The 23,969-nt window shown below is 35.6% G+C and overlaps 4 protein-coding genes across 6 annotated transcripts; 3 read left to right on the forward strand and 1 right to left on the reverse strand.

Annotated features, from left to right (window-relative positions):
* The first annotated feature begins 596 nt into the window (after window positions 1-596).
* LOC125810765 (wall-associated receptor kinase-like 14) lies at window positions 597-6,862 on the forward strand. 2 transcript variants are annotated; one of them, XM_049490254.1, is made up of 4 exons: window positions 597-960; window positions 1,159-1,946; window positions 4,957-5,031; window positions 5,385-6,862. In XM_049490254.1, the coding sequence occupies exons 2-4, from the start codon at window positions 1,196-1,198 to the stop codon at window positions 6,668-6,670; spliced, it is 2,112 nt and encodes a 703-aa protein (XP_049346211.1). In that variant the 5' UTR covers window positions 597-960; window positions 1,159-1,195; the 3' UTR covers window positions 6,671-6,862. The 2 variants fall into 2 exon arrangements, with proteins under 2 accessions (XP_049346211.1, XP_049346212.1); XM_049490255.1 differs by having other exon boundaries at window positions 600-930.
* Window positions 6,863-6,962: 100 nt separating this feature from the next.
* LOC125810811 (uncharacterized) lies at window positions 6,963-7,669 on the reverse strand. The gene has a single exon (XM_049490300.1). It carries the CDS (start codon window positions 7,571-7,573, stop codon window positions 7,085-7,087), a length of 489 nt encoding a protein of 162 aa, XP_049346257.1. The 5' UTR covers window positions 7,574-7,669; the 3' UTR covers window positions 6,963-7,084.
* A 2,833-nt stretch (window positions 7,670-10,502) lies between these two features.
* On the forward strand, window positions 10,503-16,100 carry LOC125810785 (NASP-related protein sim3). 2 transcript variants are annotated; one of them, XM_049490274.1, is made up of 6 exons: window positions 10,503-10,860; window positions 11,722-11,969; window positions 13,635-13,835; window positions 15,037-15,127; window positions 15,279-15,549; window positions 15,626-16,100. In XM_049490274.1, the coding sequence occupies exons 1-6, from the start codon at window positions 10,589-10,591 to the stop codon at window positions 15,956-15,958; spliced, it is 1,416 nt and encodes a 471-aa protein (XP_049346231.1). In that variant the 5' UTR covers window positions 10,503-10,588; the 3' UTR covers window positions 15,959-16,100. The 2 variants fall into 2 exon arrangements, with proteins under 2 accessions (XP_049346231.1, XP_049346232.1); XM_049490275.1 differs by having other exon boundaries at window positions 13,641-13,835.
* Window positions 16,101-20,659: 4,559 nt separating this feature from the next.
* On the forward strand, window positions 20,660-23,388 carry LOC125810767 (BTB/POZ domain-containing protein At5g66560). Its single transcript, XM_049490257.1, has 4 exons — window positions 20,660-21,126; window positions 21,206-21,275; window positions 21,362-22,633; window positions 22,724-23,388. Exons 1-4 carry the CDS (start codon window positions 21,086-21,088, stop codon window positions 23,315-23,317), a joined length of 1,977 nt encoding a protein of 658 aa, XP_049346214.1. The 5' UTR covers window positions 20,660-21,085; the 3' UTR covers window positions 23,318-23,388.
* Window positions 23,389-23,969: the final 581 nt, after the last annotated feature.

A 23,969-nucleotide genomic window follows, 5' to 3' on the forward strand; every position in this document is an offset into this window, starting at 1 on the left:
TTATCAAAGTCAAGACCTACAAGCACGATGGCAAATTGGCAATTGGCTCGCCGCCTAGCTGCCTTTGCGCGTTCAATTTGTACTTTCTCAAATGATTCTCTTTTTTGTTTTCCTTTTTTTCCTTTTTAAGATCTAATTTTATAATTTGCATCAATTTCATTTGCCTTTGCCTCAAACAGACACCTTAATAATTTAAATTAAAATTAGGACATATGCTTCTAGCGGAATAAGTTAGCGGCCAAATATTCATAATTTAAGTTTACAATGCCACGAGTTTGAATTTTATTAACCTTTATGATCAGAGTCATCAAACGTCATGCTTTCAAAAGGACAATTTGTTAGCTTGTTATCATTATTTAAATCTAGTTCATTAATATTAACGCTAGTTTATTACCGTCTAAATAAACTTGATGGTATTTAAAAATGAAAAGTAAAAACATACGAGAAATGTCATGGGGTTCAAATTATTAACTATGCTCCAATCCAAATTAACAGTATGATATTTAAGGAGGGAGATAAGGAATAATTTAAATAAATACTCTTATGATCATATTATTAAATATTAAGTACCTTTATTAAAAAAAAATGGAAAATGTAATGGACAGTAGATGTGGAAAGTGAGAAAGGCACCAATTTGCAGAGGGCGCATTATAATTCATTTTAAAATGTATAAATACGAAAGTTGTAAATGGATATGCGCTGCGTGTGCGTAAAAGAAGCTTCTTCCCCGCTGTATTTTAAAGTCTTCCTTCCTTGTATCTCCGATTACTATTTGATAGCTTCATTGTTAGGAAATTAAACCCAGTTTTTGCAGAGGTGTTTTTGGAGATGAGATATTTCAAATTTTGGACTCTTTAATTGCTACTATTTGCTTCCAATCAAAGAAAGGAAAAGTTGCAGACGAAGGAAGAGAGAGAAGTAAAAGCTAAGGTAGACATTAATACATGAAACCAGTCCACGGTACTCTTTACTCTCTACTTTCCCTTCTATGGAATTCGGAAAATAGCATTTATTGACAAACAATGAACTCCCCACCAACATCAACTGCACCCCCTTAATTTCCTCAATAAATGGTCTTCAACAAGTCAAACTCTTCTACTTTTTTTTCTTTTTTCATGGGTAAATTAGCTATCACTCATTTTCATTTTCTCTTTGCAGAAGCAGATGATTGTTCTCTTTGATTCAATTTCGAGCCATGGGTTTTCATCAGATCGTTATTATTAGATTCGTTTTCTCAATTTTATTGGGTTGGTTATCATCGTCAGTTGAGGCTACTAATTCAACTAAGTGCAATCAGTACTGTGGAGCTGCTGGTTCTAATGGTCCGCGTGTTTCTTATCCATTTGGGTTCTCAGAGGGTTGTGGGATTCGTTTAGATTGTACTGAAAGTAGTGGAGAAATCAGAATTGGGGAATATATAATACAGAATGTGACTTCAGAGACTCTGATGGTGAACTTCCCGATGAATTGCAGCCGTCCGATTGAGGATCTACAGAAATTTGATCGAACCAACTTTGGTATGACTTGGAGAAATGGACTGCTTCTACACAATTGTAAAGTCCCGAGGAGTGAGTGTACCATACCATCGGAAATTTTAAGCACGCGTTTGAATATACAGTCATGTGATTCGAAGAAAGAGAATGTCAGTTGTTATTCAGAGGCGAGGGCGGATTATTTAGATTACCAGAAACTGAAGAATACAGGGTGTGGAACTGTGGTTTCGTCCATCTTGATTGGTATGGATAATGATACAATGAAGAGTTCTGCCATGTTCCTGGAGTTTCAGACGATGGAATTAGCGTGGGGATTGGAAGGGGATTGTGCATGTCATGACGATGCAAATTGTACCAACGTTTCTCTTCCGGGGAACCGAAAAGGTTTCCGATGCCGGTGCAAAGATGGATTCGTCGGTGATGGCTTCCGCGACGGTGATGGGTGCCGTAAAGGTTAGTTCAATTTTTTTTTCAAGTGTTAAAATAGTTAATCTGCAACATTATTCACCTCCATGTTGTTGAATTGTGTGGATCATCTTAATTTAAATGTTAGAGATAAGACACCTTTATTTATTATATATATATAAAAAAAAGAGATGGGAAGTTCAAAATGGAGATGTTAAATTTGAAGTTCAAAATTCAATAAAATCTTAGTTTTATTCTACATAACATATATTTTGTTTCAATGATATTAATTTCAATTGAACTCAAGAGTTCTATCTACACGTATTGGTAGATATTTTAAATTTTAGTACTTGGAGATATATTATTAATGGAAATGCCGTTGAACTCAAAATGTCTACTTAATTTGGTATATGGCTGGCTGTTCAATGGAGACAACGTTTATATTATATTAGGGGTAAAATTCAAAGTTAATTGCTAGATGGCCTAATTATTGTTTGACTATGGGCAAAAAGTGACGTGAGAGATGATAAGATGACCAGTAGTTTTTATATTTGGTTTGACCAGTAGCAACACGCCACGAAGAAGGGATGTTGTTAATTTCAATGGAGATTTACATGAATTGACTATGATTAAACTAATGATATTTTAGTGTGATTAAGTTATTTAGGAAATCCAAATATTCCACAAGTTGTGTTAAAACTTAAAAGAACACTGCATATGCAGCTGGTGTAGTCAATAAAGCCTTCTCTTGATTTTGATATGGTCGAATTTGGGTTCTAAGCTGTCGACTGTTGAATGTCTCCTATATGACCTCCTCATGCGACTTGGGCTGTGTTGATATTCTTTTGTTACTCGAATTTATAGTCTCTAGCGGGTTTTTATTAAAAGATAAAAATTCTATTTACAAACAATTATGGGGGTTCAGCTTTATCTTATCATTCCTAATAAAGTAATGAATTTCTAGTAATTTATAAGTATGAAGAAAATAGATATTTTATGATCATTACCAATGAGAATGTTTATATGATGCAAAAATATACAAGCTAAAAATAATTGAGTTTTCAAACTCAAACTTCCTTTAACAAATGTATATTTAACTTTTTCACATTCCATCAAAAAAATTGGAAAAAATAAATTTCTTTAAAAATGACATTCTAGTCTACTGTGTTCTCCTCACCCTTTCATATTCACCCATAGTTTCCATTCCCATTACCCTACATATTAGTTTAGATTATAAGTCCAACAATAGTTGTTCACTGTTGATTTGATACATCCCTTAAGAAACAATAAATAATAGAGGTAATATTACTATATTAACCTTTGACTTTATTAAATTTATTGTTTTGAAAAATGTGTTACATGATAAATAATATTTAATAACAAGGGTAAAATTGACATAGAAGGTAAATTATCTCTTAATTTTCTAAATTGGATAAGTATTGTTAGACAACTATTTTTAAAGTAATAAATAACTATTGTTGGAAGAATGGAGTACATAAATACTTCGATGGATTTGATTTTCCCAGAATGAATCTTAAATTTTGGCATAATTCTTCTTGTGATGATCAATTCAACCTCGAATAAAAAGATATAATATGAAAAATAATTTTCTTTCGCACTAAACATACCCTTGATCTCTTTTTTTTTTGGTCATATGGGACATTGGGACTTGGTCTCACTAACTTTTTCCCTACTAGGTTCCTAACCGGCCTGCCACCATTTCCGCGTATTAGGCTTTTAGGTATTACTCACAGTACCTTCCACTTTCCTTTCTTCTTCCTAGCTCCTGCACATGGACCCAAGACAAATAATATTATTCTTGTGAAGATATTTGATTCCATAAGAAGCATTTTAAAAAGTTTGTGATTTTAAATGCACATTTTTGTGGATATAAAATAATGTTGTTAGCATTAATATGGGGATTCTAATATCAGTTCTTTTTTTCAAGATGTGTCATTCTTTCTTCCATAGACAAGAAAGGAAGAGTGTTGACTTTGTAACATTGATATAAAGTAGTTGTCGGTACAATGATATTTCCTATCACCAGTCACCAATGTGCCATGTCTGGTCTTTCTTAATAAGATGAAGAAGGATCTGAGTCTTTATGAGACTGCCGATTCGCGGTGGTAATGTAACTTATCAAAATGACAAGTTTGAGCTCGATAACCGGAATTTTGTTGAATTGAGCTCTCAAATGAATTTGCTTGTCTTGAAGAGTTGAACACTTCAATTAGTTATCTTACCCAATTGCATATTACATGACACGTTCAATGATCTTACTTTTAAAAAAATAAAAATAAAGAAGCATTTACTTGTTTGTTCTCTGACTCGAAGATGGTGAATGTGATTGATGTTGAGGTTTGAATTACTCTATTCCGTAGATTATCAATTGGACAATCCCCAGGTCAACAGATTTCAATGATTTTCTTGCCTTTTAAGTTTATTTTGAAGGGGACAGCACATGGTCACTGGATGTCCACATGGTTGAACGGGTGAAAGTCAGAGGATGAACAAGACCTGGATTGTTGAATAATTTCATATTTTATTATTGAGTAAGCGTTATGATAAAAGGATCTGGAATCAATGCCCCGTCTTAAACTAAACGTGTAATGAGACGGCTTATTATTATGCCAGTTTAATTTTAAACAACTTAGTACTTCACCTGAATCAATGGCATAATTTGAAGGGATGAAAGTTGAAACTGATTCATCTTCATTTTTACCAGTACATTCCATGTCCAGGAAACTATCTGTTAAGACAACATCTTGACTTTGGAGATTTAAAACTTAACTGACTAGCACCTTTTCAGTGAATTGGTTTCATCTGTTGATCATGTGCTTGCTTCATGACTCTGGGCGGGCAAACATTTTCATTCTGACGATGTTCTAAGATACTTTATCTATATATTCAATCAACTCTGGGAGGGCATACATTTTCATTCTAACGATGTTCTAAGATACTTTGCCATATGCTCCTTCCTTCTACCTCTTTCTCTATGATTATCTTCAATATATCGTCTTTATACTAACTTCTTCTTTATATTTGTCTCTCAAATCAGTTTCAAGATGCAATCCTTCTAGATACCTCTCTGGCCGATGTGGTGGAACTACCAGAATTGGTGTGCTCGTTGGAGGTATATTTCTTTCTTTTTTTGGTTAACTTGTTCAGAAAATGTTGGTAAATAGTAACCATTACTTCTCAACTCGTTTAATGCACTAGTGTTCAATTCTGCATCTCCTGCTTCTCTGTTTCAATTTGGCAACACCTCAATTACCAAATGCGCACTCTTTAGTTTTCTATAAATGAGCTTGCAAGCCATCACAGATTGGTTTTGTGTTCTTCATATGTACGAGATTTTGCAAAAGAGTTGCTGACTGATCAGTCATCAGTAAACTTCCGAGCCTGCTTACTTTTACAGACGTTTGATTTAATATAACTAGTGAGTTTGATCTCTTCCTGGTTTAATGAAATTTCGACCACCTACAGGGATTATTGCTGGAGCTGGTTTAATGGCTGCTTTAGCTGTTCTTTGCTACTGCATTCGAAGACGTTCTACATCTCTCAAGAAAAGAATGAGCGCAAGACGCCTTCTCTCTGAAGCTGCAGGCAGCAACAGTGTTCATGTATTTCAATACAAAGAAATTGAGAGGGCAACAAATAGTTTCTCTGAGAAACAGAGGCTGGGAATAGGGGCTTATGGCACAGTTTATGCTGGAAAGCTCCACAGTGATGAATGGGTTGCAATTAAGAAACTAAGACACCGAGATCCGGATGGTGTTGAACAAGTAATGAATGAGGTTAAGCTTTTGTCCTCTGTAAGTCATCCAAACTTAGTCCGCCTCTTAGGTTGTTGTATAGAAAATGGTGAACAGATTCTTGTTTATGAATTTATGCCCAACGGAACTGTAGCTCAGCATCTACAGAGAGAAAGGGGTTCAGGACTTCCATGGACAATACGTCTCACTATCGCAACAGAAACTGCTCATGCAATTGCTCACCTTCACTCAGCAATGAATCCACCAATATACCACAGGGATATCAAATCAAGTAACATACTATTGGATTACAACTTCAACTCAAAGGTTGCAGACTTTGGTCTTTCCAGATTTGGCATGACAGATGATTCCCACATTTCTACAGCACCACAAGGTACTCCAGGTTATGTGGATCCTCAGTACCATCAGAATTACCATCTTTCCGATAAGAGTGATGTGTACAGCTTCGGGGTGGTTCTTGTAGAAATCATCACAGCAATGAAAGTGGTTGATTTCTCTAGATCACACAGTGAGATTAATTTGGCTGCACTGGCAATAGACAGAATAGGTAAGGGTCGTGTGGATGAGATTATCGATCCATTTCTTGAGCCACACAGAGATGCATGGACTCTATCATCAGTTCATAGAGTTGCAGAGCTTGCTTTCAGATGCCTTGCATTTCACAAGGATATGAGGCCTTCAATGACAGAAGTGGCAGATGAGCTAGAACAGGTCAGGCTCAGCAGTTGGGCATCATTGGAGGACAATGTATGCATGACATCATCAGTGAATTCCTCTTGCTCATCTCCCCGTAGTATGAGTGAGACATCTTTTCGTAGTACAACAACTAAGAAAGGAGTAGGGAGTAGGAGGTTGATTGTTCCGCAGAAGATAGCGAATTCACTGGCAATCATGGAGGAAATAAAAGACAGTTCCCCTGTTTCTGTGCAGGATCCTTGGTTTAGTGAAGAGAGTCCCCCTTCAACTAACCGATTATTAGGTAATTCTGGTCGATGATGACTTGAAATAAAAGAAGTTTGCTCTAGGTAGAAAATTGAGGGGGATCACCTGTAATCTATTACCACCTTTTCTTGCCTTCTAATCTAGTGATAATATCAAAGAGTATTAGAGCACTTCTCTTTGTATCGAAATTTTATTGCTTCATACGCAGAATTATACATCATGAAGAATGTGAAATAGTATTTGCAATGCCATGAATTTGAATCGTCCTTGCGCAGTTGTGTTCGTTATTTTTCTGTTATTTACAACAAGTGTAATCCTACATCATACATCATCTTCAAGAATTTGAGTTAAATAATTTATAAAGACATATTATATAACAGGATTAATTGTTACACTAATAGAAATGCCCAAGCTTTGAATTTAGCAAATTTAATTTGCAAATAACAACAATGAAAAGCAAGAATCTTTTCAAGATTTTTGAGGTTCAGGTCCTAAAATACCATTAACAACAGCTCCGGCAACCAAAACTCCAACAAATTCAGCTCCGGCCACCGCTCCAGCTTGCGCCAACCCACCGAAACTCACTGTACTCTCGATCTTCTCCTCCGCTGCTTCAATCCCCTTCTCAGCCGTCACTAATCCTTTCTCCGCCGCTTCAATTCCCTTCTCTGCCGCTGCGATTCCTTTGTCTGCCGCCTCAAATCCCTCCTTCACTAATTCTTCTGCCTCCTCTTCTACTTTCTTAAGCTTCTTTCTCAGTCCGAAGAGGCCAATGTCCGCAGCCTTGGACGGCATATCCAGCGCTTTCAGTACCGTTGTCGCCGTCACCAGAGAAATCAACTGCCTCCGCCCCGGGAGAGCCGCCGCCGCCTGTTTGGTAGGAGGATTTGTGTTTGCATTTAGCACACAACGGGATGGGAAAGTCCTTACTGTAAGTGAAGTAGTGGTGGAAGCCATAGATTTGCTCTCTGTGCAATCAAAATGAGGTTTGCAGTTTGCACAACTCCCTTGACACCACAATCACAAACAAGTGTGTGGACTGATATTTTTTTAACGGACAAGAGAAAATACAAATAAATTACTCCTAAAACTCGAGCCAGAAAATTAAAAATAAATAAATACTAGTAGTATATGTTATTGGCTTCTTTTATAACTTCTAATTATTATTTTTCATTTGTACTTCTTTTAAATATGTTTTTTATAGTAATTTAGAAGGTGTGCATTATTTGGATTAAATTGAAAAATTAAATCAAATTTTAATTTTGATTGGTTTCTTGATTTGGTTTTGGATTAATAATTTACTTTGTTTGATTTTTTGGTTTGTTTCGGATTTAGAAAATTAAAAACAGAAAAAACTGAATTAGAGAGTGTGTTATTGTCTTTCATTATGATTTAGTTTATATTTTATATTTGGACATATATAATTGATATACTCTTAAATATTATGTTTTTCGTTTTACTTATATATTCAAATTGCAAATATAACTTTGATTATGTTCCTAATTATTGCATAACTGAATAACCAAACCGAAAAACAAACCCAAAAGAAAAAAACCAAATCGAACCAAATTTATTTTGGTTCGAATAGGGTTACACTTCTTCGAAATCAAAAATTGAAAAATCTAAACCGAATAGTACAAAATCAAATCGAAAAATCAAATGCACACCCCTAAGTGATTATATGCAGAACACAAATTTCTGCATCTCCAAATATGTAACACAATATAACATAGTAGTAACTAGTTATGACCTATTTTATGTTGCATCATTTGATTTGGCACTATGTTTAAGAAAAAAAAATTAAACTTATGGTCTAAAACAATTCTTATATATTTGCGTCATTGAAAATTGTTTTATTAAGGATAAAATAAATCTTTTAAAGTTAAATTGTTTCTAATTATAGTAAGATCACATTTTTTGAGACAGACTAAAAAGGAAAGGATGTCACATAAATGTGACGAAAAGAGCATAATATATGGACTATCTTAAATTTTATTAGAGTCTTTTTCGATTTATTTGACTGGAATTATTATTTTGCGGTAACTGTTTAATTTACAAAAATTTTTTAGGTAAAAACAAGTGAATTATGATCGGTAAGTTTTTTTTTTTTCATTTTTAGCTAAATCTACAAAGTTCTATCAAGTGATAGAATATAAACTATACTAAAAATAAGAATAAGAATGAGAAGATTGTGACTCGCTTTCTCATTATCTGAGCATGACAGTGGTGTTATTTCACTCGATCATCTTGTTCATAAATATCTAGAACACATCTTCTCTCACTTGGATACCTATTCTGATTCGTGTGATTCCATATTATATTTCCTAACATTCCTCCTGATATGTTGCTTGGTTTTGAATTTTGCGCTATGAAAAAAATCATAATATTAATTTTTTTAACAATACTTTCAATTCCTGATCACAAAGCAATCATAGTTCATATAATGAAATTTTCCAGGACATAAGACAAAAACTAAACTTGTTCGTACGCTTATCTAGATTACTTAACTGCCCCCGAAACAAAACTTATATAAGTTAAATATTGATGGGGTGTTTGATATAATCTCTGGTAAGGGAGGCCTAGGTGGGGTTATTCGTGATCATGCAGGCAACTGGGTTCTAGGCTTCACAAATTCCATTTATGTTACTGGCAGTTTATTGGTTGAATAATTGACCCTTTTACAATGCCTTAAACTTGCCTTGCTACACAATTCACAATTTACAACCTTTAATCATTGAGCTCGATGTTACTCAAGTGATTGACCTTTTTTACACTCTCCCATTTTATCATATGCTCACATTATACAGGATTGCACGTGGATGCTCCATCAACTCACTAACTCAAGCGTAGTGCACTTGTACAGGAAAGTTAGTAGCGTTGCTGCGGACAAGCTTGCTAAATCAACTTTAATTGTCAATCACCTCCTTTTCTTCAAACGACACTTGCACCTGACTAACAAATTGAAGCTACTAAAAAACTCGTACTAGTTGCAACTTCTCCTCTAAGACGTCCAAATAGTTCTTATGTCTATTTAACTAGCGTAGATCTACCAATATCAGTAGCTACTTTTTTGTGTAACTTAGACCTTGTGGATTTGCGTTGGCCATCGACCATTACTCCCTGTACTCCTTTAAATTTTTAATGAAGTGCTTTATCTTTACTTAAAAAAAAAAAAGAACATAAAATCCATTTTCCTCCATTGTTGGGCTTTCCTGAAGGGGCAAAAGTTCATATACATTCAAAAGTTAATCTTAGATTGCAAACTTGATATCGAAAAATTTATAATTTGAAAAAAATATGAATATACATGGTATTGTGATGTATATCAGTATTCAGTACCACACTTAAATGGTGTAATTGCAACTTGCCAACATCAATAGTTCCAAAATTGTTACATTCATTATTTCTAGAGTGATTTTTTTTAAAGTTTTAACAAAAAAAAAAATTAATTGCATCTCATAAATCATTCTTAGCGTGAATTGAACTAATGAACAGCGGAAAAAAGTAGTAATTTAGAATGTACACTTTAACTATTCACTAGATAGAAATGAATATTTATCTTTACTCAATATACTTATCAAAACAATAAAATACATGAGATTTGTCATTTATATAAACTTAATTAATTAATTAGTACAATGTATTATCTTAATTTATCATCTATCATGATTAATTAAGATTACCACTGAGAGTGTACATGCTGATCCATCGAAAATTCGAAATACATAATCAATTCAATTTGATTTAATTTGTCAATTGATCAAACGAGAGTGCATACAAATTGGGAGGTTTTAAATGTTAAAAACCAATTTGGGAGCCTCGATCACTCACATCAAAACGGCGTCGTTTTTTCTAAACATGAAATTTATACGTTTTTGCGCCATACGGGTTGTTTTTGGGGTTCAAAAGTGAGGGAAAATCAAGGGCTTATAAATTTTCCGCTCAGAGTAGCAATTTCTAATCAAAGAGACGATGGCTGAGGAAGCAGCAATTTCAGTAACAAGCCCTACCGCAGAGCAAAACCAGAACTCGGTGAACGCCACAATCGAATCTGGTGTTCAGGGAGGCACAGAATCAACTTGCAACAACAATAATACTGCTGAGAGTTCTGTGGTAACTTCTGATGGTAACCGTGAAAAATCTCTGGAGTACGCCGATGAGTTAACGGTGAAAGGCTCCAAGGCATCTAAAGATGGAGATTATGCAGAGGCTGTAGAATGCTATAGCCGTGCCCTGGAAATCCGGTTAGGGTTTACCTGTTTCATTTCCTCACTTTTCTTTTTAATAACAAGCATATTTAACTGTTTGCTTGTTTTCTTTTGTTCGAAACTGTTTGATTAGATTCTTTCGAGTTAATTGTTGATGGAAATGTAAAAAAGAAGAAGAGATCTTTTGGAGGCTTTGGTAGTAAAGCGGTAAAGATACGAGGGTTTAGGGTTTAATGTACTCCGGGTGGTTGAGCGGTCCATCTTTCAAGTGATTTTGGAATTTTTTTGTGGTTTAGTTTTGATGTGCAGAATATCTCGCTAACATGAGACTAATACACAGATACAGTACAGACTCTGAGAGTGATTATCAGATGATTAATTTCTTCATATATTTACTTTACTTATCTTATGAAACCTCACTGTGCAAAAAGAAAAAAAAATATTTTTTTGGTGCTGTTCAAATCCTTTCCATTTGGGAATGATTGAGTTGCAGACGTGAAGTATAGGGTTGAGATTTACAAGCCCTCCTGGACTCTTGGCTTTTGCTGGTGCATTCTTCTATAGCTAAAGACAGGATGAACATCTGTTTCCTAGCTGTTCAGTTGACCAATTGAAATTGGACTTACTATCCATGTCACTACACAATATGCACCTTCATTTTCTTTCTTCTGTTGCAATTGCAATACTGTTGTTTACTTGAATTTAACTTTCATTGTTACATGAATGTGTGGGTATAAAGAGAATATTTCAAGAGTTTTTCAAGGGCATTGTTGTTCTTGGTGTCATACAGTATGCATAGTTTTAGAGTTTTTCTCTCCCTATATATTAGCGTTGTATGTAATTATGCCATTTCTAGTAATTCTCGTTTCACATGGACTTGTTTTGCAAAATTTTCAGGGTCTCACATTTTGGTGAACTTGCTCCTGAATGTATCAATGCATATTATAAATATGGGTGTGCTTTGTTGTACAAAGCTCAGGATGAGGCCGATCCTTTGGTTTCTTTGCCAAAAAAAGACAGTGGGTCTCAACAAGATTCTAATAGAGATGGCTCTGTTAAAAGTGTTGTTAGTTGTGAGTCTTCTATCTCAAGTACTGCTGAACCAGGTGGAAGTTTGAATGGAAAGGAAAAAGTAGAAGATGATGGTTAGATTCCTTTGCATTATATTCTCATTTGATTTTTAACATTACTCGTGCTTTCTATTAGTGACATCCTCTCAAAACATAATTACTGAATTGAAGAGTTTGCTAAGTAATTAACAAAATTAGCATCAATGCAAAATGTGTCATTAAAATATATTGAACGACATAGTAATGTGAAGCAAAGACTTTATCACCTCATGGTGAAGCAATTAGCTTCTTCGAAGACCATCACTTTAGAAGAGAGGAACAAAGTAATCACAAAAAAATGGCTTGGCCCAGTGGAATTACCGATCCAGATAGAAGGGTAAAGAAAAGTTCGTCACTTCATGGGTGAAGCAATGAGCTTCTTCGAAGACCATTACTTTAGAAGTGAGGAACATAGTGTCAGCAAAAATGTTTATCACTTCATGGGTGAACATTGAGCTTCTCCGAAGTCCATCACTTTAAAAGTGAGGAACATAGTGATTAAAAAAAGTGAATCTCTCAGAGGTATAGCTATTCTAGTAGCAAGCCTAGTGGAATTTGTCTAGGTGTGCACAATCTGGCCTGTACATCATGGTTACAGAACAAAAAAGAGGAGCAATTGATCCAGCAAAAACAGTTTATCTTGAACTTCACTTTAAAGGTTAAATAGGAGAGAGAGAGAGAGAGAGAGAGGAAGTATCCTGCTATTTTAGTGCTAGTACTCCCTCCCTTCAGCATTTGACATTCTCTTTGTCCGTTGTCCACTTCATTTATTGAGTTTATAAAACTTCACCTTTTACTGCTTCCACTTCCTTGTTTCTTTCGGTTCTTCATTTTTTCAAACAATGACTTTTCTTTCTCTGTCCGGTATTTGAGTTCTATTCTTCTACAACTTCTCATTTTGAGCTTCTCTTTTTTACGCTGTTATTACATTTTAAAGTAACTAAATATGGAATTGCATGTTGCAAATTAATTCTTTTTTTCCTCAAAATTATTGAGTTGTTTAAGTTTGAAATCAATTATGCGTCCAAAATTATGTGTCTGTGACCTTGTCGATGTAATATTTTAAAGATGTTCAATTTTAGTTAGTGTCAATTGTACACTGGACATTGAAAGTAGTAGCTTTAATGGCACTACAATGTTATAAGTACTTAATTCATATATCCTTGTAAAAGAAGTACTAGATTCATATATGTTTGGTAGTATTTATATTTTCTGTAAATGTGCACTTCATTCCTAAGAGCCAGGCTCTTTTTTTTTTTTGAAATTAATCCTAAGAGCCAGGCTCTTAGCTTCTCATTTTTGTTTGAATGACCATGGCTCTGTTTCTTACTGCGTATCTTTCTATAAAGACACAGGACACAGTCTGTTATAATTTTTTTTTATATTTTTTTTGGGGGGGGGGGGGGGTGGTTGCATAGAGGAAATTCAGTCTACCCAGTTGATTCACATAAATATCTGAATTGCTATAGAATCAGATGCAATCGCCTTCAATGTATGTCAGTTTTAGTTTATTACTGATTACTGCTGCGTCCTTTATAAAGTAGTTTCTGGAAAGATATATGTTAGAAATGTAAAGATGTGCTGGTGCTGTTTTCCTACTAATAGAAATCAGCTACCTGCAACTATTTTGTCACTAATCCAAATCAGTTATCCTCTTTAGATATGATAGTTCTTGTTGTGGCTTACACTGTTATGGGACAGCTGCAGAGGAAAACGAAGTTGAAGGAGATGAAGAAGAAAGTGATGATGAGGACCTGGCTGAAGGTGATGAGGACGAAACTGACCTGGATTTGGCCTGGAAACTGTTAGATGTTGCAAGGGCAATTGCTGAAAAGCACGTCGGTGACACAATGGAAAAAGTGGATGTATTATCAGCTTTGGCCGAGGTAGCCTTGGAAAGAGGTTTGTCTCCATTAAACAATACTTCCATTACCTCAAATAGAATAGTGATGTCAGACTCTTATTTTCTGTATGGGAAGTTGAAATGTCCATGGGGCTATCAACCACCTTTTATCTTGTTAACTAAAATATATTCTTTTAACAGGAGTGATACTAAAGTTGTCATCTCAATGATCTAACTCGGTTGATTATATTCCAGCATTTTGGTTGTTTTGAATTGCTATCCCAAGCTGCAAATAGTTTCTCTAACTCAAAACTGTTCGAATCAATGGAAATAACTGCGGGAACTAGATAAAAGGATGACTGTTAAAAGCATTAAAAGGTGTGGTCTAGCTAAAAAATGCTAGGTAATTTCTGTCCACCTGTCTAAGTTTTGGTGGACGGAGTTATCTGATATACTTGTGGTGGGGGGATGTAGCAAGTATGAAGTATTGGGTGAATTACTTGAGGCGCAAACAAGTTGGCCCAGGACCACTATTATCAAGAGAGTGAGATTGATAGAGAGTGTTTGTGTTCTAAATAAATTCTTATGTACAAGTGCAAAACGAGGGGGTGTAATCTGACTACCTAGACATATGAAATGGAGGTGAACTCTAGTTTTATCGCCAATGAGTTATAGATATTGTGGAACATGCTGTGTTGAGAGGTGGACTGAGAATGAGGGAGTGACTGGTAGATTGAGGGGTGTTGGAGGCAAATATTGGGGTGAGCAAGGATGGAGAAGTGATGTTAGTGGCTTGACACACTGCTGGAACTCCATGCCGCGACTGAGAGATAAGAGGGACACGACCTATGTTGCTTGGATCCTCCAAAATGCCATTGTACCCATGTCGGATCCTCTAAAGGGAGGGCCTATAGGTGTGGTGACAATTTTAGAGGATTTGAGCTACATTACATGACTATGAGTTACGAAGCCCCTGTTCCTCCTATTAAAATCTAGCTCAACAACTTGCTAGCATTTTTAGTTGGAATCTTGTATTCACATTCTAGATTGTTATTTGCTGCATGTTTCATGAATTGTTTTTGAAAATGTTAGGTGACTGGAATGGATTTAATGATTGAAATAAAAATGACCTAAACAAACTGATTAAACCAAATGCAAATGATTTGGGACCTTTAGTTGCCTTTTTAGTAGAAACAAAATGTTTATTTCTCTTCTTCACATGCTATAAGATTTGTAAATGTTGTCCTTTTCCTTTTGCAGAGGATGTTGAAACTTCCCTTAGTGATTACCTGAAGGCACTATCCATTTTGGAACGCTTGGTTGAACCTGACAGTCGCCATATTGCTGAGCTGTATCCTTAGTAACATGTAACTTATCTTAAATTAAGGGGATTGTTTTCTGACCTACATCTAAGTAGTTAAGCCTTTATAATGAATTCTTTAAGTGCCAACATTTAATTGTTGCTTCCTCTTCCTTGCCATGTGATCTTAACTGTATTACAGCAACTTCAGGATATGCTTATGCCTGGAAATTGGTTCTAAGCATCAGGAAGCCATACCATACTGCCAAAAAGCTATTTCAACTTGCAAGTCGCGGCTGCAGAGATTCACTGAGGAAATAAAGCTTTTGTCAGAATCAACAGAAAGATTAGCTACTACTAATGTAGATCAGATTGCGAGACAGTCTTCCAGTACATCACAGTCTGACACTGTATCTGCTAAAGAAGCTGAAGTTGAAACGCTCACTGATCTTTCTGCAGAATTGGAGAAGAAGGCAAGTATCGCCAGATGAATTTTGAGTAATGTCTTAGTTCTTTCTTATTTTATAATTGTGACTCTTCCACTTGCAGCTTGAAGATTTGCAGCAGTGTATGTCAAATCCATCATCTATCCTCTCCGATATTTTGGGAATGGTGTCTGCAAAAGCAAGAAGTATGGAGAATGCTGATGCTTCTGTAGCTGTGAACTCCTCACAGATGGGTGCTGGTACCAGTGGTAGCGGAAGTTTTGACTCTCCAACTGTTTCCACTGCCCACACAAATGGTGCAGCTGGAATAACCCATCTTGGAGTAGTTGGAAGAGGAGTCAAGAGGGTGCATCTAAACACAACCACAGAATCTAGTCCAGCGAAAAAACCTGCATCTGAGCAGCCGTCAGATAATGGAGATGGTGCTGCCTCTTAAAGAATGTATTGTTGCTGCTTCAATTAAGTTATAGTTAACATATAAATTTAGCTTATTGACAACATTGGTGGTTTACCTTAGTTTGTTGCACTCTCTGTTGGTTAGCTGGGAAGTGTGTTGCCAGTTGCCACAGATGGCATCAGTTTATTTCCTTAAATTAATTACCTGTATGCATGTTGACTATTCTGTATGTGTTGCTTTGTTTTTTCTGCAGTAAGTTTTTTTTTTTTATATATAATCTACGTAAAGACTCAGAAATTGATTACTTCTTTGAACGAAATGATAGCTGTGCTGGCAGACCAGTAATTGAACAAGTAACCACTGTCTAGGCTAATTGGTGCTGAAAATCTGCTGATTAACCATCATATGGCAAGTAGTAAGTATTTTATACATTTGTGTATTTATTTATAACACTACCTTTTGAAATTAACAATCATTCATCTATCTGTACCTTCTTCCAGTAAACCATTGGCTATCTGTGACTAAGAATTTCTTCTTTCTTCACGTCATTTAACAGGCATATTATGCTTCAAAATAAGATGACCTTTTTTTGAGGCTTAGTTTGCTATTCATCTTTGCTTGAACAGAAGTTTACATTCAGTAGAGGTGACATTAGGTGATCTTTTCGTTTGTCTATGGCTTGGTGGGTCGAGAGTCGTAGGTATTTCATGGATTAGTTGACGAGTGCATAGGTTGGTCTGGACACCACCATTATCCATAATATGTTGTAATGTTACTGGATCCTTTATTCTATTATTCTTGTCTCCTAGAGAATATTTTGGGTAACGGAAATAAAAGACAATTTAGTGGTAGGATATTTAATCCAACATTCCTCTGGCAGGTAAGGCGTACGAATGTTTCTGAAACTAAGCGCACTTTCATGTGAAGTAAACTTGCTGTGTGTCGTTATATACTCCTAAAGATGCTCTTAAGCAATATGATTTAGTGCTAAGTACTATATAGCGTGTCTTGTCTGATGATAGTATGGATTCTCTATGGAACCAGACAAACACCAAATGCCAATATGTATCCTAGGGCTAACCAAAGTCCCTAGTAACTTTGTCTAGAAAGATAATTAAAGTAATGCAGCAAGAAAAATATAGTAGGTGAGGTGAATCTTTCCGTGACAGAAAGAACCAATCCGATACCATCAAAGGAACTTTAACGATTGGTCGTTACCACCAAAGTTGATGGAAGTTGTTTTATAGTCGACTGGTCCAGAATTGGATAAAAGTAAACAAAAACAACTTATGATCAAAGAGTTTAGAGATAAGAAAGAGAGAAAATGTGTTATAGAGTGGACTGCAAAAAATGCGGGAAGTACTCCTGGGTGGGTGTGGTAAACATTTGAGCACCCTCTATGGTAGCATCGAACAAGGCAAGCATTGTAATTGTCGTCCTTGGCCTGGAGTTGTCATGTCCTCTTCTCAGACCACCACCCAAAACAAAGAAACTGTTACCCAAAACAAATGTGCTCCGACCACCACCACCGCAGGTATATAGAGAATTTAAACTAACTGTGGATGCCCAAATCCAATGAATATGAGTCATATGACTTAAATGTCTTCACGTACAATCTAATCATACCACAGTTAATTAATACGTTACGACTCAACCATGATAAATTTGAATGATTTAATGTACATATCAAGTATAAATAAGTTTGCTTTTTAATAATTTTTACGCTTCAATAAGAAAGTAGTACACTACCACTTTCTTTTTTGTTTTTTCTAGAATTTGGTAGACCTTTAATTTGTGATGGTCTCATTATATGTCAAGTGCCAACCCAAAAAGGAAAGTGGAAATTCTCTCCTAAAGATTTTTATTTTTTATTTTTTATACTTTTAAATAATCATCCGAAGAAACCGGAAATTCTCCAGCATCAACATTTGCGTAGTGTTTACAGCTTTTGACAATTTTGCTCATACTTAATTTCTATTGAAAACGATTCAAAATCTTAAGCTATAATTTGTTTCTTCGTTTCTCTAGATACTTCATTTTCAAGAAAGTGATTTATTTGTTGGATTGGAGACGAATGAAATAAATCAAGGATGGTGCTAATAGATTAATCTTATGAAACAATTTATCATGTACTTTTTAATCCTTAGATTAGAAATAACAAAATATTAACTAGACCTCAAAACTAAATAAGTCGGAGCGATTACATCATCAGTTGGGTACTATCTAGATTTGAATTGATAATATGAGCAAGCTTATGTTGGATTGATTTCAAAATAATTGTTGTTTTTCAGGTACTCAATGAGGCGATGATGCCGTTGGGTAACAGCTAAACTGCTTCTGGAGACCAATAAATAAATGGTGTATTATTAATCAATTATATAATACTATAATAGTAGTCATTTGTAATAAATCAATAAAAATAATGCGAATTTTGAGGTCAATACACATTGACCGAACCACTCTAATTTGCTTACAAAGTTGTAAAATAAATCCGTTTTCCAGAATTGAGTGCTTTTTAAACCTTGTGCAGGGTGTTTTGTAAATTTTCATTCAATAAATATAAGTAATTAATCACGGGTTTTGTGCCGCTTTTGGGTTTTTCTTTATTATTCTCAAGAAGCTAGTAATGGTTTGGTCTTTGTGCCTCCATTTTTCTTTCTCAAATTCACTTTTGAATTGTAGGTTCAAATTAGACATTTTAGTTTTGATTTATTACATTGATAATCTATTTATTTATACTTATCTAATGTATATAAGGAAATATCTATGCAAGATTTGAGTTTCACAAAAAATTGCTTTTATATTTATATATAAAGTTTGAATCAAAAATACTAAGCAACCATTAGTTTCTGAGGCCTAATATTACTTACATCTAGACCACATGGGCTATGACATAATACTTGGACATCGTGGGACCAGTTCGATCAATCGAGTGTCAAATGTTAAAGACAAATGTCAACTAATAGTCCTATTATTAAGTCACTTAATATTAAAGAATGCCCACCTAATATGGCTATAATCATGGTATTTTATATTTTTATTTTCCTTCACTTTGGAACATGGATAGCTTTAGGGGAGGACATTCCATGGATGCAACTTGTATAAAATAATGTGTCTTTTATACTAGTAGCATTTTAATGATATGAATAGGAATGTTAAATAGGCAAGTGCGGAGATATATGAAGGTGAGATGAGCTAAACAACGAATCAGATACTAGCTTAATTGGTTTTTACATGAATTGAATTTGACGGGGCAAAATAGATCGAGTTAATAAATATCGATGAGTTATTAACTATTTCAAATTTAAACAAAATTATATTTTCGTGAATTAATTTTGCCATTTCTAACTATAATACAGAGCCTTCTCCAATATCTTGGGTCTTTGTAAGAGTTATTTCCTAACTATAATTTACCGAAACAGAGAATGTTTAGTTGTTTAGCAAACGTTTGCAATTTGCACATTCAAAATTATCACCATCTGCAGTAAAATCAAACTAATTAATACCATAATCTAAAAATCAGATCTCCTGTCTTCATTATACTAATATTTAAATAGAATATATTATTGTTGTGTTATTTATTTTGAATTTGAAATGTTAGATAGAAGAATTAATATCGAGCAACCTCTCTTTGCGTGGACCTCGTAAAGTCGACACCATTTATTGCCCTACTAATAAAGATAGGTATGTTTTAGTTAATGGCAGGCAGTTGCCTATTTTTTTAATTTTCATGTCTCAGTTTTCCAACCAGAGTTCGGTTTCCACATTGAAGAAGACTATGCAGTGTGAAAATCAAAATTAAATCAAAGTTTTAATGCAAATATCGAATAGAACTTAAGAAATCAAGAAAAAATGAAATTGAATTATATCATGGTATACATGTGAACTACCAAACTCTCGAGTGTCAAATTGCTCTCAAGCTGTTATAAATTTGTTGTGCTATTCTTTTACGGGAAAAAAGGACAAATATACTCCCGAACTATCGTAAATGATATGTTGATACCCTCCGTCATACTTTTGGGACATTGATGCCCCCGCCGTCCAAAAACTAGAGCATATATACCCTTTACACTAACGGACATACACGTGTCATAATCTTATCCACCGACCCGACATTTATTAAATATTGGATCGATGGATAAGATTGTGTCACGTATCTCTATTTAGTCTTCCGTTAGAGTGAAGGGCATATATGCTCTAGTTTTTGGACGGCAAGGGCGTCATTGTCCCAAAAGAATGACGAGGATATCTGCATACCATTTACGACAGTTCGCGATATATTTACTCTTTTTCCCTTCATTTATTTGATTTGAAGTGGTGGTGTAGCAGGAAATGTGGGCTTTATATTGAGAAATTCAAATTGTCATGGATCCTTAAAAGGTACGATAACTGGACACAGCGTATATGGGCCACCTTTTAGCTGGAGGCCCCTTTTGGGACCATCCATATTATAACTCCATAATCTTGAAATCATTTGTTCCATTAGTTTCCTCTCCATTAACTTAAACAATCATACTATATGTGGTGAAGCGGATGAGATTGATCTTTTCTTAATCAAAAATCTTGTATATATAATTGCTTGCTTCATGTATAATCAAACATACCCCGTCCAATGAAACAAAGCAAATTAAATGTTAATTATGGCAACAACGTGAATACTCCTGTAATCAAGTTGCGTATGATTATAGTCTCTAATTAGGCCCACAGAAATACAGTAATATAATAGGGTAGTTTTGATGCAAAAAAGCAATAACAATAGTTGGCAAGCAAAGTGTGTTTTTGGTGCTTATAAACAGAGAAAAGGGAAACAATTTAATGACGACAGTATAATTTTTCCTGCTTGTGTGTATTCTTACAAAGTGGATTTTCAAAGTGCTTTTTGAATTCTCCCTCTTCCTCCTTCAAACCCTAGAGAGAGAAAAAAAGAAGATTCTGATCTGATTCATCATCAAAAGGAAAGTGGGTACAAGTTTGAAGACAGAGATTTTGGAAAAGAAAACACATCAATTTCATCATCATCAATATATCTTTTTCTGTTTTTCAACCTACATAATCATTTCACCTAGGCTTTCTTTCAAACATCTTATCTTCATGGATCTATCTTAGTCCTACTTCCTTGGTAAAAGATAAACTAAAGTTTCAACTTTCTTGTTACATTGAAGAAAAATGGCGCACACTGACCACCCCACCACCAAAGGCCAAGCATGGTGAGTAACAATCTCATTTTCCTTCTTCTTCTTCTTCTTCTTCTTCACGTATTGTTAACTCAGATTCACTGTTTTTCAGGTTTTGTACTACAGGATTACCCAGTGATATCATCATCGAAGTTGAAGATATGGCCTTCCATCTTCACAAGGTTGGTCAGTTGTGTGTTGAATGAATAGATTCTGAAATAATAATATGTGTTTGTTTATTTACTTATTTTTGTGTCGGTTGTTTCAGTTTCCCCTGATGTCAAAAAGTAGAAAGCTTCATGAAATGATAACAGAGCAAGAGACAAATGCAAGTAGCAGTAAAATCCAAAAACCTGCTGAACGAGACAACGATTGTGATGGTGATGAGGAGATTGAAGAAGAAGAGGATAATGAGGAGGACCAGCAATACTGTATTTCGTTCCCTGATTTCCCGGGCGGTTCAGAGACATTTGAGACGGCTGCCAAGTTCTGTTACGGTGTGAAAATCGAGTTGTCTGCATCGAACGTTGCTCCACTGCGCTGTGCGGGTGAGTACTTGGAGATGACTGAAGAGTACTCCGAGGATAACCTCATTTCCAAGACGGAGAGGTTTCTTTCACAGACAGTGCTAAAGAGTATTAAGGACTCCATTAGAACCCTAAACTCGTGCAAGAACATCTTGCCGTTAGCAGAAACACTCGGCATTGTTCAGAGATGCATTGATGCCGTTGCTGTTAGAGCTTCAGCTGCTGATCCGTCTCTCTTTGGCTGGCCGGTGAATGATCACGGCCCTGGAAATGGAGTTGAAGCAAATACTCGCCGTAAAGGTGCCAACAAAGGAGGTGGTATGGATTCGTGGTTCGAAGAGCTAGGGCACTTGAGCTTGCCTTTGTTCAAGCGTTTGATTTCTGCAATGAAAAGTAGAGATTTGAGTTCAGAAGTTATCGAGAGCTGTCTAATGTATTATGCGAAGAAGTACATTCCAGGAATTTCACGCTCAAGTAGGAAGGCATCTTCATCTTCGATACCATCGGAGAACGAACAGAGAGAGCTTTTGGAGACTATAATTACTAACCTTCCTGAAGAGACTAGCTCAAGAACTTCAACAACCACAAGGATTCTCTTCGGCTTATTGAGAACAGCGAACATACTAAATGCTTCGGAAGCTACTCGAGCTGCACTGGAGAGGAAAATCGGATCTCAACTTGAACAAGCCACATTAGACGATCTTCTCATTCCGAGCTACTCTTATCTTAATGAAACGTTATATGATGTTGCTTGTGTGGAGAGAATATTAGGATATTTTTTAAACGGATTGGAAGAGAGGTCTACCGCTAGAATTCAAGGCGAAGAAGAGAACATCAGTGTCAGATCCACGGCATTAATGTTAGTCGGAAAGTTAATCGACGGTTACTTATCAGAAATAGCTTCTGATAATAATTTCTTACCGGAAAAATTCTGTGAATTAGCTGTTGCATTGCCGGACCAAGCAAGACTCTTTGATGATGGCCTTTACAGAGCTGTCGATGTGTATCTCAAGGTAAATGACATTTTCGTAATTAAAAATTCTATTCACTTGTTTAGTTCAATAATTTGTGTTTTAACATTGTTAATTAAATTCCTTATGCAGGCGCATCCATGGATATCGGAAGCGGAGAGGGAGCAAATATGCGGAGTAATGGATTGCCAAAAGTTAACACTAGAGGCGTGTACACACGCAGCTCAGAATGAACGGCTTCCACTTAGAGCCGTAGTTCAGGTACTATTCTTCGAACAACTCCAACTCCGGCAAGCAATTGCCGGAACTCTTATGGTCGCTGATGTGAATCCAGAAGAAATCCCGCGGCTGTCAATTATGGACGGCAGGGAAGGGGAGGGTGAAGGTGGAGAGCAAGAGGAAACGACAGGAGTAGTTGGAATGGCACGTGCACAGGAAGGGAGTAGCACGTGGAGGAAAACAGTGAGGGAGAATCAAGTGCTACGCTTGGATATGGATAGCATGAGGACGCGAGTACAAGAACTGGAACGCGAATGCTCCTCAATGAAGAAAGTAATCCAGAAGATAGATAAGGTAGGCAAACACGGCAGCAACGGCGGCAGAGAAGGAGGAGGAGGGTGGAGAAAGAAGTTGGGATGTAAACTCAAGACGCAAGTGTGTGACTCGCATGAGCCAACGGTTGTGGAGGCCAAGAAAGGACGGGGCCATCGTCATCAACATCAATAATAAAGCCAAATAAGAAACAAATCAACTTCTTTCTTCTACCTAATGGTCTCTACTTTTAGTTTTAAGTTATATATCTGTTGTTCTGTAATTGAGAAATTTGTTTTTTTCCAACTTACTATTCTTTAGTGAACAGATTCTTTTTTGTTTGTAAGTCGTTGCTGTTTTCTATATTTAGATCTCAATGATATAACTAAGGAAAAGCACGGTAGTTGGAGAACAAAAAAACAGTAATGTAACGTGTTTGAAAATTTGAATTTTACCACTTTTTTTAAAATTGCTCTTAATTAGGTGGGAAACTATGTGTATCTACTAATCTGACTATGATGATGAACTACTTTTTATTTTGATGAAATTTAAAGTAGCTTTATATACTAGAGTTGTCACTTGCCTCGGGAATTTGGAGTTTTAATTGGACACCAAAAGAGTGCGATAGTATTAGTATTTGTTACATAGTGCTAAGCTTGAACGGAGAGGGAAATTCTTGTTGGACTATTCAATCATCGGGTGGTCCAGTAATTAGCCATCATGTCATAATGCAACAAAATGAGCATTGCTGGCCTGAAAAGATGTGTCTGAACGAATACCTTTCATTAAAGAAGGATAAAGTGCTTCTTCTCCTTTTGAAACAATTTACTATCTTTCTCATTTGCTT

Source organism: Solanum verrucosum, unplaced genomic scaffold (genome assembly GCF_900185275.1).
Source record: "Solanum verrucosum unplaced genomic scaffold, falcon-dt-bn FXZP01000032.1, whole genome shotgun sequence".
NCBI lineage: Eukaryota > Viridiplantae > Streptophyta > Magnoliopsida > Solanales > Solanaceae > Solanum > Solanum verrucosum.

Coding starts and splice junctions, on each gene's coding strand:
- LOC125810765 (XM_049490254.1), top strand. CDS start 1,196: ATGGGTTTTCATCAGATCGTTATTATTAGATTCGTTTTCTCAATTTTA. Junction 1,947..4,956: donor CGGTGATGGGTGCCGTAAAG/GTTAGTTCAATT, acceptor CTCTCAAATCAG/TTTCAAGATGCAATCCTTCT. Junction 5,032..5,384: donor AATTGGTGTGCTCGTTGGAG/GTATATTTCTTT, acceptor GACCACCTACAG/GGATTATTGCTGGAGCTGGT.
- LOC125810811 (XM_049490300.1), bottom strand. CDS start 7,573: ATGGCTTCCACCACTACTTCACTTACAGTAAGGACTTTCCCATCCCGT.
- LOC125810785 (XM_049490274.1), top strand. CDS start 10,589: ATGGCTGAGGAAGCAGCAATTTCAGTAACAAGCCCTACCGCAGAGCAA. Junction 11,970..13,634: donor GGAAAAAGTAGAAGATGATG/GTTAGATTCCTT, acceptor GTTATGGGACAG/CTGCAGAGGAAAACGAAGTT. Junction 15,550..15,625: donor CTGCAGAATTGGAGAAGAAG/GCAAGTATCGCC, acceptor TTCCACTTGCAG/CTTGAAGATTTGCAGCAGTG.
- LOC125810767 (XM_049490257.1), top strand. CDS start 21,086: ATGGCGCACACTGACCACCCCACCACCAAAGGCCAAGCATG. Junction 21,276..21,361: donor TGGCCTTCCATCTTCACAAG/GTTGGTCAGTTG, acceptor CGGTTGTTTCAG/TTTCCCCTGATGTCAAAAAG. Junction 22,634..22,723: donor CTGTCGATGTGTATCTCAAG/GTAAATGACATT, acceptor TTCCTTATGCAG/GCGCATCCATGGATATCGGA.